The 12,677-nt window shown below is 36.1% G+C and overlaps 1 protein-coding gene across 19 annotated transcripts in view; it reads left to right on the top strand.

Annotated features, from left to right (window-relative positions):
* The window catches only part of TUT4 (terminal uridylyl transferase 4), a 152,743-nt gene that overhangs the window by 30,731 nt on the left and 109,335 nt on the right, over positions 1-12,677 (top strand). For all 19 annotated transcript variants that reach the window (XM_045035822.1, XM_045035819.1, XM_045035831.1 and 16 more), the window contains 2 exons: positions 6,569-6,732; positions 12,224-12,340. In XM_045035822.1, the coding sequence (XP_044891757.1) occupies positions 6,569-6,732; positions 12,224-12,340 (281 nt within the window). The remainder of the gene's footprint in view (positions 1-6,568; positions 6,733-12,223; positions 12,341-12,677) is intronic.

Raw genomic sequence — 12,677 nt, 5'->3', positions numbered from 1 at the left:
GGCACCCCAATGAATGAATAAAAAAAATTTTTTTAAATGTTTATTTTTGAGAGAGATAGAGCATGAGTAGGGGAGAGGAAGAGAGAGAGGGAGACACAGAATCCGAAGCAGGCTCCAGTCTCCAGCTGTCAGCACAGAGGCTTGAACACATTAACTGCGAGATCATGACCTGAGCTGAAGTCACTCAGCTATTTAAACCACCCAGGAGCCCCATGAATGATTTTTTTTTTTTAATGTTTATTTATTTTTGAGAGAGCGCTGGCAGGGAGGAGCAGAGAGTGAGACAGATGATACTAAGACAGGAGCTGACAGCAGAGAGCCCAGTGTGGGGTTCAAACTCACTAACTACGAGATTATGACCTGAGCTGATGCCAGATGCTTAACCAACTGAGCCACTGAGGCGCCCCAATGATTTTTTCTTTGAAATGTATTTATTTTTGAGAGAGCAAGGATGTGAGCAGGGCTAGGACAGAGAGAGAGGGAGACAGAGGATCCTAAGCAGGCTCTGATAACCAGCTGAGCCACCCAGGTACCCCTGTGAATGCTTGAAGTTGCTTAAAGATCACTTATAATGGTTTGACCACTTGAGTTAGTGAAAAATCTAAATTAAAGATTTATTTATTTATTTTTATTTGAGAGAGATCACAAGCAAGGAAGAGGGACAACAGGAGAGATAGAGAATCTTAAGCAGGCTCCATGTTCAGCGCTGAGCCCTTGCTAAGCCTGAGACAGGGCTCAGTCCCACAACCATGGGATCATGACCTGAGCCAAAATCAAGAGTTAGATGTTGAATAGACTGACCCATACAGGCGACCATAGGATTATTTTTTAATATTAATTTTTATTATTTTATGTTTATTTTTGAAAGAGCACAAACGGGAGGTTAGAGAGAGAGGGAGGCAGAGGATCTGAAGTGGGCTCCGTGCTGACAGCAGACAGCCTGATGTGGGGCTCGAACTCACCAACCGAGAATTCATGGCATGAGCTAAAGTCAGACTCTTAACCAGCTAAGCCACCTAGGTCCCCTTTTAGTATTGAAAAATTTTTTTTCAAGTTTATTTATTTTGAGAGAGACAGACAAGACAGTGCAAGTGAGAGGGTGGGGAGAAAGAGGCAGAGAGAGAATCCCAAGCAGACTTCATGCTGCCAGCACAGAGACTTACATGGGGCTTGAACTCAAGAAATTGTGAGATAATGACCTGGGCCAAAACCAAGATTTGGATGCTTAACCGACTGAGCCACTCATGGGCTCCAAGATACTGGATTTTTAAAAAGCTCCTGAGTAAGATATGCTTTTGAGCAGGATAACCCAACTCATTTCCTTACTTTCATTTACACCACCCTTCATTTTACTTTTTACACAGCCAGAATAATCCTTTTAAAATTATTCAGATCATGTTACTACTCTTCAAAGTGTTTTACTAGTTTCCTATACGTTAGAGTAATAGTTAGCATCCTTGCAGTGACCTGTGAGGCCCTATGTGATCTGTGCTACTGTGATCTGTGCTACTGTTCCACTTCTCTATTTTCATTCTACATTTTTTCCCTCTCCCCTTCTCTGCTCCAACTGCATGGTTTCCTTGCATTTCCTCGAATATGGAGAATGGTCTTCACATTTGCTCTTCCTTTGCTTGGAACATTCTTCCCTGAGATGTCCACATGGCTTGCTCCCTTACCTCCTTCACCTTTTCACTGAAGGAGGAATTTACAGTCTTTACTCTTTTTAATTGTTCTCAGTAGTCTTATTTTTTTTTTAAGTTCATTTATTTATTTTAAGAGAGAGTGTGAGTGAGGGAGGGGTAGAGAGGGAGGAAGAGAGAGAATCCCAAGCAGGCTCTGCACCAGCCCCTCAGAGCCTGACTCGGCTCGAACTCATGAACTGTGAGATCATAACCTGAGCTGAAACCAGGAGTCAGATGCTCAGGTGCCTTTCTCCATAGTCTTTATTACTATTTGTCATATTTAAAATTTTTCTTATTTACCTTTTTATATAATAGTTTTATTGAGATACAGTTCACATGCCAAAATGTCTCATTTAAAAACATACAGTTTAGAGGTTTTTAGTACTGTATTCATAGAGTTGTGTAGATATAGCCACTGTCTAATTCCTGAAAATTTTTATCACCCCCAAAAGAAACTGTACCCATTAGAAGTCACTTACTCATTACTCCCTCCTCCTAGACATTGCCAGCCAGTAATCTACTTTCTGTCTCTATAGATTTCCCTGTTTTATATAAAGGGAATCATATAACATGTGGCCTTTTGTGTGTGGCTTTTTACACTTAGCAGAATGTTTTCAAGATTCATACATGTTGTAGCATGTACTAGTACCTTACTCCTTTTTATTGCTGAATAATATTCCATCTTATGGCTATACCATGTTTTACTTATCCTTTTATCAGCTGATAGATAATTGAATTGTTTCCATCTTTTGCCTAGTATAAATAACCCTGCAATGAACATTTTTTTTGAACATTTATTTAAAAATTTCTGTGTGGGTGTCTGTATTCATTTCTCCTTGATATATATGTTGAAGTAGAGTTCTGAGTCATATGATATCTACTGTCTTAACCATTTAAAAGTATATAATTTAGTGACATTAAGTACATTTATAGTGTTGTACAACCATCACCACTATCTAATTGCAGAACTTTTTCATCACCCCAAAAGGAAACACTCTACTCATTAAGATTCACATCCTTTTGCCCTCCTCCTGTCATCTTCTGACAATCACTAATACGAAGCTTTCTGTTTCTATATATTTACCTTTTCTGGATATTTCATAGAAATGGAATCATGTATGTTGTTTTGTATGTCTGGCTCCTTCATTAAGCATCGTGTTTTCAAGGTTCATTTGTGTTATATATATCAGTATACTTTTTTTTTTTTTTTTTTTTTAGAGAGAGAGAGCAAGCATGGAAAAGCAGGGGAGGGGCAGAGGGAGAGAGAATCTCTACCAGGCTCCACACCCAGTGCAGAGCCTGATGTGAAACTCGATCTCATGACCATGGAATCATGGTGGTGACCTGAGCAGATAGTAGGATGCTTAACTGACTGAGTCCCCCAGGCACCCCCCAGGACTTTTCCTTTTTAAGGCTGATGCTATAGACTGAATTGTGTCCCCTTAAATTTTGTATGCTAAAATCTCAACTCCCGGTATGATTGCATTTGGAGATAAGAGCTTTTAGTAGGTAATTAAGATTAAATGAGGTCATAAGGGTAGGTTCCTAATACAATGGGATTGAAACCTTATAAGAAGAGGAATAGAGGCATCTGTCTCATTGTATGCATGAACCAAGGAATGGCCTTGTGAGGACACAGCAAGAAAGCAACTGTCTGCAATCCAAGGAGAGAGCTCTAATTAGACACCAAACCTGCTGGCACCTTGATGTTGGGCTTTCCTGCCTCTAGAACTGTGAGAAAATAAATCCCTGTTAAGTCTATGGTATTTTGTTATGACAACCTGAGTTAAGACAGTTGAATAATATTCCACTGTGCAGATATGCCACATTTTGTTTATGTTTATCAGTGATTGGACATTTGGGTCATTTCCACATTTGACTATTGTGAATAGTGCTGCTATGAACATTCATGTAGAGGTTTTTGTTTGAATACCTGTTTTGAACTCTTGTTGTTTTGGGATAGTATTAACATCTCACAGAACTGGAGTTTGATGGAAGAAATTTGGGAACTTCTGCCAGATGTTATTTTATATTCATGTTGATTTTAGAAAAATAAATAATTTATTTCTGAATTTTAAAGAAGGTATGTAACTTTCTATAATTATTTATATTGGCAGAAATGACAGTTTTACAAGATTTGCTGATGTTGCCTTGTAGTGCTTGGCAAATTGTACATATAGAAAAGAGAAAAAGGTTAGAATATTCTTACTACTGTTCTTTATCATGAAATGTAGAAATAAAACTAGAATTTTACCTTTTATTTTACATTACCGTCATAAAATTGTTACTAAAAAGCTAAATTATTTTTCTAAATACTAGGATACAATTGCAAATTACTTATTGTGCATCAGTCTTTCCCTGACAATAATTTAAGAATTAATTAGCCAACCTAACATAATTCTTATGTTTGAATCCTTCTAATAACATCTTAAGAGTTTGCCACCTGACTCTAGAGACTTCTGTGTCCTTGTGGTAGGAAACACTTCATTTCCAAAGGCCTATCCTTTCTTCTTTGTTTAGAAAATTCATGTTATCAAAAGGTAGAATTGACTGTCATGGTTCTTGTAGATGGCATGCAGTTGGCTTTTGAGAGCAGAATGGAGAGATCTGTTGTCCATGAACGTTTACTTTAAGTAGTGTTTTTATTTATTTTTTTTACATTGTTTTCAACGTTTTTATTTATTTTTGGGACAGAGAGAGACAGAGCATGAACGGGGGAGGGGCAGAGAGAGAGGGAGACACAGAATCGGAAACAGGCTCCAGGCTCCGAGCCATCAGCCCAGATCCTGATGCGGGGCTCGAACTCACGGACCGTGAGATCGTGACCTGGCTGAAGTCGGACGCTTAACCGACTGCGCCACCCAGGCGCCCCTAAGTAGTGTTTTTAGATACATCCAAATTTATTTGTTCAGTACACTTTTATTATGTGTCTTCTCTGGTCTAGGTATTAAAATCTGAAAATACAAAGTTAAATAATACCTAGTCATTAGCATCAAGGAACCTATCATGTGAAGTAGGAGATAGATAAATGAATACAAATTACATTATTATGCAAATGTGAAACAATAGAGAGTGTTACGAGAATACAGTTGTATAATTGAATAACACAGGTTTGAATTGCACAGGTCCACTTATATGGATTTTTTTTTAATTAAAAAAAAATATTATTTTGGGGGGCACCTGGGTGGCTCAATTGGGTAAGTGTCTGACTCTTGATTTTGGCTCAGGTCATGATCTCATCGTTCGTGGGATGGAGCCCCGAGTTGGGCTCTGTGCTTACAGCATGGAGCCTGGTTGGGATTCTCTCTCCCTCTCTCTCTCTCTCTGCTCCTCCCTCTCTTGTGCTCTTTCTCCTTTTCTTTCTAAGAATAAATAAAAATAAGCTTAAAATTTTTTTTTTAATATTTTCATTTTTTTAAAAGTATCACTACACTCAGCATGGGGCTCAGTTTATAATCTCAAGATCAAGAGTCACATGCTCTACTGACTGAGCCAGCCAGGCACCCCTGATTTTTTTTTTTTTTTTTTTAGTAAATATAGTATGGTACTGTAAATCTATTTTCTCATGATTTTTTTAATAAGTTTCTTTTTTCTAGCTTACCTTACTGTAAGAATAAAATATATAGTATATATAACATGCAAAATGTGTGTCTATCAACTGTTAATCATTAGGCTTTTGGTCAAAAATAGGCTATTAATAGTAAAGGTTTTGGGCAGTCAAAAGTTACATGCAGATTTTGGCACCCCAAGCCCCAGTATTGTTCAAGTGTCAACTGTATAAAGAATATCAGACTGTCTTCTGAATTAGGTTAAGCTCAAGCTGAATTTTGCAGGACAGGTAAACATTACTAGTTGAAGTGAGGAGGGCCTTGATGGTGGAAGAAAAAACATATATAAAGGACATTGAGACTTGAAGTAGCAATGATCCATTCTAGCACATTTGGTATGAATGAAATGAAAGATTGCTTAAGGCAGAATATAAGGTTAGAGATATAGAGAACTTAGCTCTCTTTCTGAAGGTCTTGGTTTAAAATCTGAGAGAAGCCTTCACTGACTCCCATATCTAAAGTCTCCTTCTCAGTTACTTGCATTTCCCCTTTTATAACACTTGCTACAACTTGTAATTATTGTAGTTACTCTGTTTACTGCCTTCATGAAGGCAAGAATGACATGTAATAAGCTAGAGAGTTTAAACTTTATCTTGAACTCTTTGAAAGCCTTATATATTTTAAGCAAGAGAATAACATGATTCATTATGTATTTAGAAGAATCACAGTGATGGTGGAACCTACTGTATGCTAGGTATATAATGCTACGTGCTGAAAATGAAAAGATGACAGCACCCAGTCTTTGCCTTGAAGAGATTGCAATGTAGCTATGAGGTAGGGAAGCAAAGAAAGAAATATTGATATGGTAGAGATATCCATGAGTTCAGTGAAAGCAAAGAGAGAGGGAGGAGCTTGGTGTGGGTTTGTGGTCTAGAGTATGTATGTTATTTTGGCTGCTAGTGTATATTGATGAAGTCACTAAACTGATTTTAGTGATTAATCTTTGGAACTTCAAATAGCTTTTTATCATACTTCAGACATTTTGCAAGATGGTTATAGTGTGTTAGCCTTCTGCAGTGAATGTCAGTTAGATTTGTCTCTCTTGATAGGTTGGAAGAACACGATAGGCATTTGACCCATGACATAGATTTTTCTTTGTGAATTCTGATACCATGTATATCTCTTACTTGAATCTTACATAAGTATACCAACTTGTACAACTAAGGAATGTATAAGAATCTTTTTTCTGTATGTGCAGAAATTGAATGTTTTCCATTAAATTTTTTTAAAATTTATCAGTTCTGCTGATGGTAACTAAGTGGTTGCTTCCTTTTCCAGGTAAAATGAAGAATGATGAATCTAATAAAGAAAATTCTTCAGAGATGGACTATTTAGAAAATGCTACTGTGATAGATGAATCTGCATTGACACCTGAGCAGAGGCTAGGCTTGAAACAAGCAGAAGAACGCTTAGAAAGAGATCACATCTTTCGACTTGAAAAAGTATACTATGTCATTTTAGTTGTTTGGAGGAAGATGCATGTTTCATAACTTTCCTTTGCCAAGTACAGCTCTTTTTTTTTTTCTTTTATTGCTAAGGCAGAGATAGCTTTCATTTTTCCTAACTTCCCTCTTTCCTTCTTTCTTCTCTCCCTTTGTTCAGTAAATCCTTATATCTGTGAATCTGACTTCATTCATTCTCATTCCAGGGGTCAACAAACTATGGGGTTATCCTCTTTTTTTGCTTTTTGGTTGGTGAGTTTTGTGTTTTTTTAATTGTGATTAAAAAAACCCCTACTCCTTGTTTTTATAAACAAAGTTTTATTGGTACACAGCCATGCCCATTTGTTTACCTATTGTCTGTGGCTGCTTTCATGCTACCATGGCAGAGTTGCATTGAGTAGTTGCTCTAGAGAGCATATAGCTTGCAAAGCATAAAATATTTATTATTTATCAAAGCATAAAATATTCATTATTTGCCAAAGTAAATATTTACCAAAATATTTACCAAAGTAAAATATTTACCAAAGTATTACTTTGTCCCTTTACAGAAGAAGTTTGTTGACCCTTGATTTATTCACTCATCAATAGATACGGAGTGCTTGTTACTTTCTAGGTACTATGCTAGGCACTGGGGATATATTGGTGAAAGTGGCAGTTTATGAATTAGAAGTGAACAGTCCATTTGGAATGGTAAATTAGTAAATACTCTATGATGTATTACACTTTAACCCCTTTTCCTTGGTTTTCTACCTTTTCCTCTTTTTTCTCCCAAATTTACTGAGTATCTTCAGTGTATTAGGAACTGTTGTAGCCATTTGTATCTTGTTCCTGAGTATTAATTAATTTTTTAATCTAGAAATACACCTTCCTAGCCTTAATAAAAACACTGCTAGGTATTGAAGGAAAGAATCATAAATCAATCTGTTCATAAATAGATATTTGGGATATTTGTGAATATGTATACAAGGAAATAGGTAATCATTCTTGATAAATAAGAAAGGGAAGAAAGAAATGGTATAATTTTGTAGAGTTTAGAAAAATGAGGTCATATCTAAATTGAAGAAGGCGATCCTGGGTTATTAATAGGACAGAGTAGTCACCCTCTGAAAATAGAAAGGAATATTAAGGGCGTCGGGGCCCATAATGTAGAAGAGAATTTAGGTTCTGTACTAGCTAGTCTCCCAAGCTAGTTAGAAGGAAGTCTTTTGCAATTTGCTATTTTACTTAGTCCTCTCTTTCCTATCATTTTCTTTTCCCTAAGTCTGGAATTAGTGCTATTCTGGATCTGTGTATTGTTAAGATAAATATTGAGTGCTTTTCATGTACCATGATCTAGTGATAAAAAGTTGAATTGGACGTGTGTGGCATTTTTAAAAACATGATGCTTCTCCTCTAGGAGTTTACTGATTAGAGAAAAACATGTAAGCAAATAACAGTAATAGTAACATTGTTGTTTGAAAATGGGATCTTAAAAGAGTGACCAGCTTGAATGCTTTATAAAGAGGTAACATTGGAATGGAGTCTGAAGGAGTAGTTAGGAATTGACTTGGTGAATTGGGGAAGGCTGATATAGGTGAATATTATATGGCATATATAAAGGAAATATGAAAGATGTGTTTTTAAGACAAGTTGGGAACTGGATGGGGTAAGATATGAAGCAGGAAAGATCAATTCTTGGGAGAAGGAAGAAGTTGGGGTGGAATGGATATTTGATGGTGGTGGGAAAGAATGGCCTGGGGTAAAAGAAAAGCTTGGAAGTGTGGAAGACGTATTATTTGTTGTTTGAATTTGTTTATTTGAATTTAGGCAATAATTATATAAAATGAGTGTGCAAGTACCAGCATAGATGTCTGTAATCTCTTTTCTTCCTGGCACCTCTTTGTCCTCCAAAACCTCTCGTTTCAATTGAGTGTACTTTTTTTTTTTAATGTTTTGTTTATTTTTGAGAGAGACAGAGAGACCAAGCATGAGCAGGGGAAGAGTAGGAGCAGAGAGAGAGGGAGACACAGAATCTGAAGCAGGCTCTAGGCGCTGAGCTGTCAGCACAGCTGAGCCAACCAGGTGCCCCAGTTGTTGAGTGTACTCTTAGTTAACCTTTTTTTTTTTTTTTTTTTTTACCAGCTTTAGACATTCATTAAGAATATTCTTTTTTTTTTTTTAATTTTTTTTTTAACGTTTATTTTTGAGACAGGGAGAGACACAGCACGAACGGGGGAGGGTCAGAGAGAGAGGGAGACACAGAATCCGAAACAGGCTCCAGGCTCTGAGCTGTCAGCACAGAGCCCGATGCGGGGCTCGAACCCATGGACCGTGAGATCATGACCTGAGCCGAAGTCGGACACGAAACCCACTGAGCCACCCAGGCGCCCCCATTAAGAATATTCTTAACTACTTGCTTTTGGTTTCATCAGGTCCTTTGGTTCACACTATACCCATAGATTATCTGATTGAGGAGTAAAGATGTAGATTTTTAAACTGTACCAAAGAAGGAATGAATCCAAGCTCTTAGATCAGAAGGGTAAATTTCCCCATAGTGAGTGTTAAATGTTGACTAGGAAATACTAGTTGACTAGTATTGTTGACTAGAATTTCCATGCCCAGAAAAAGGTTTATTAGTGTGTGTGTTTAATGGCAAAATAAAATATAACTATAATAAAGGAATTTTAAAACATTTTTTTATTTGTTTCTCCTGTGAAACTAGAAGCTTCATGATAGAACATTTTTGTCCTATTTCCTGTTGTACTTAATATATTGCCTTGCACATAGAAGTTAGCCAATAATTGGAGGTAGTTTGCTTAGTGATTAAAGTGTATGGGTTTCGGAGTCATGGGGTCTATCTCTGCCACTTACTGGTTGGGTAACATTGGATAAGTTATTTAACTTCTTTAAACCTCAGTTTCTTCATCATTAGAATAGAGTTGATAAAAAAAAAATAACAGCTCATTGGCTTTTAGGAGGGCTAAATACAGTAATACAAGTAAAGTTCTTGGCATAGTGCCTGGTATGTAGTAACCACTAAATAAAGATCAGCTATTTGTAGAATTGAATTTACCAAGGAGAGCAATTTTTATTATTACATTCTAAGATGATAGAAGCAGTTTTCAGTGTTAGAGATTTATCCAAGGTCAATTGAGATGTCATCTCAAGCTTTCTGACTCCCCGTTCAGTGTTACAACAAATTTTTCTTATAAAAAAAATCCAGACAAGTCCTTGTCCGCTAATATTTTACAGCTGGAAAACTCGTGTCGTAAGTGATTTCATGACTCCCTCATCAATATTCATAGCTTCAGGTGTTCTGTATTTATGCTTTTGACTCCTGAATTGACCCTTCTTGCCACATTCACCACTCTTCTTGAACCAAGTCAACATCATCTCTCTTCTGGATTGTTGCAGTATGCTCATAATGACAATAAGCTCTTCCTGCTTCTGTTCTTGAAGGAATTAGGAAGAAGGCAAGTGATCCCTTTAAAAGTAGATTAGATCTTGTAATTCTCTGCTTGAAAACCTTCAGTGTCTCACACTTGGAATAAAAGCCAGGGTCTTTTTAAGGGGCCTGTGACCTGGCCCCAATTACCCCTCTGCCAGTCATACACTAGGCTTTTTGCAGTTTCTCAAACATATTAGCACATTCCTGCCTCAGGGCCTTAGCATTAACATTTCCTTCTGCTTAGAATGTCTCTTACCAAATATCCACCCAGCTTAATCCTTCACTTCCTTTAAGTTTATCAGTAAATCTTAAGTGAGGACCCTTTTTTAAAAAAGTAGTTAATACTCCCACACCATATTCCTATTAATTTGTACATTTGTTTATTTATTACATGTCTCTGTACACTAGAATGTAAACTGTGAGAACAGAGAATTTGTTTTGTATGTATTTCCCCAGCTCCTAGATAAATGTCTGACATAGTATGAGCTAAGAAGGTTTAGGGAGTTAAGTATTAGTTGTGGTTAGAAACTAAGAGGTAGGAGTCTCTGCAAAGTCTTAATTCGTTCCCCAAGAAGGACAGATTTGAAAGAGTTTTTTTGGTTTGTTTTTTGTCTTTAAGTTTTTATTTAAATTCCAGTTAACATACAGTGTAATGATAGTGTCAGGTGTAAAGTATAGTGATTCAGCACTTCCATACAACACTTGGTGCTGATCACAAGTGCTCTCCTTAATTCCTATCACCTATTTAACCCATCCTCCTACCCACTTCTCTTTTGGTAACCAGTTTGTTCTCTGTAGTTAAGCATCTGTTTCTTGCTTTGCCCCCCCTTCTCCCCTTTGCTCGTTTGTTTTGTTTCTTAAATTCTACATATGAGTGAAATCACATGGTATTTGTCTTTCTCTGACTTATTTCACTTAGCATAACTCTCGCTCCATCCATATCTTTGCAAATGGTGAAAGGATTTTTATACTACAAATCGAAATGACTATCGAACTGAATTTTCCTTTTTGCTTGTTGCCTTGGACAGATTATTTAATTCTTGAGATTTAGTTGCTTTGCCAGTAAAATGTGGAATCATTAAATGATGGCTATATTTATTTTTAGTCTGGTAGGATTGTTGGTAAATTTGGGGTGAGAATCTTTTTGTCAGGAATTGCAGCCTATTGAAGATCGATCTGAGATAAAAATTTAAGCATTGCTGCAATTTCAGTATAAGGCACTAGAAATAATATTTTAAATTCAATGTGTATTTATTGTGTTTTTATAATTTTTCATTGTGTAATCAATATGGATAGAGCTGGTTTTGGATTCAGATATACATGAATTTAAATTCAGCATCTCCTACTTAATGTTGTATCCTTGTGAAAGTTACAAGCTGTATGAGCTTTTGTTTTCACATGTATAGAATGAAGATAATACCAATCTAATTGGATTATTAGGGGTATTAAAGTGACAAATTATATGTGAACACACCTAGTATGGTGCCTAGCACATAACAGGCCCTTTGAAATTACTAAGTTTTTAAAAATTATTTCAAGAGTAGATTTATAAAGTATGACTAAAGTACTATGATAATTTTGTGTGTCAGAATCGTTCCCTTCGGAATAGTTGACTCAAGAGAGTATCCATTTATTCCCATGAGCTTGAGATTCATTGGAGTGATTTTGGAACTCAGCTTTTGAAACTGTCTTCCATATTTGCAGTTCATTCTTTTGAAATCCCCTATTTGAGGGTGGATTTTATTTTTATAATAAAAAGACAAAGTTTGAAACTGGTTTTTGGGACAACATTGGAATAAGACTAAGTAACAAGACTGACTTTTTTATCCTACATTGGATTCTAAAGACTATATTACATTATCATGTTGTTTGAAATTAGTGTATAATCGCCTATGGTGACTGTTTTGAAAAGGACAACTATCTTTTCGGTATATAAGTACTGATTTGTTTATTAAAAATTTATTCCTTTAATGCCTATTTTTGTTACTTATATTTATGTCATCCAAATATATAGTCAAAAATTTACTTCTCTGTTTTCTGAAAATGTATTTTTTGACTTTTCAGCGCTCACCAGAATATACCAATTGCCGATATCTATGCAAACTTTGCTTAATTCACATTGAAAACATCCAGGGAGCTCATAAACATATAAAGGAGAAACGACATAAGAAAAATATTTTGGTGAGTTCTTTTTACAAAATATTTTATTTATATTTTGAATGGTAAAACTATATCAAAGATTTATTTATGAAACCAAAAATGAGGCATTTGTCCAGTCTTATATTAGTAACTAAAATGATAGCATTAAAAACTGTGATTGACTTTATCTTAGGTGGTCAGGAGGTTCTTTTCAGAGACCAGTCTTTTCATCCTAAAGTATGTTGATTACTAAGTTTAAAACTGTCAGAGAGGGGCTCCTGGCTGTCTTATTTGGTAGAGCATGTGACTCTTGATCTCCAGGTTGTAAATTTGAGCCCCATGTTGGGTGTATAGATAACTTAAAAATAAAACCGAAATG

This window comes from Felis catus, chromosome C1 (genome assembly GCF_018350175.1).
Source record: "Felis catus isolate Fca126 chromosome C1, F.catus_Fca126_mat1.0, whole genome shotgun sequence".
NCBI lineage: Eukaryota > Metazoa > Chordata > Mammalia > Carnivora > Felidae > Felis > Felis catus.
Note: the sequence above shows the minus strand (reverse complement) of the source record. Positions and strands in the feature narration are given on the sequence as shown.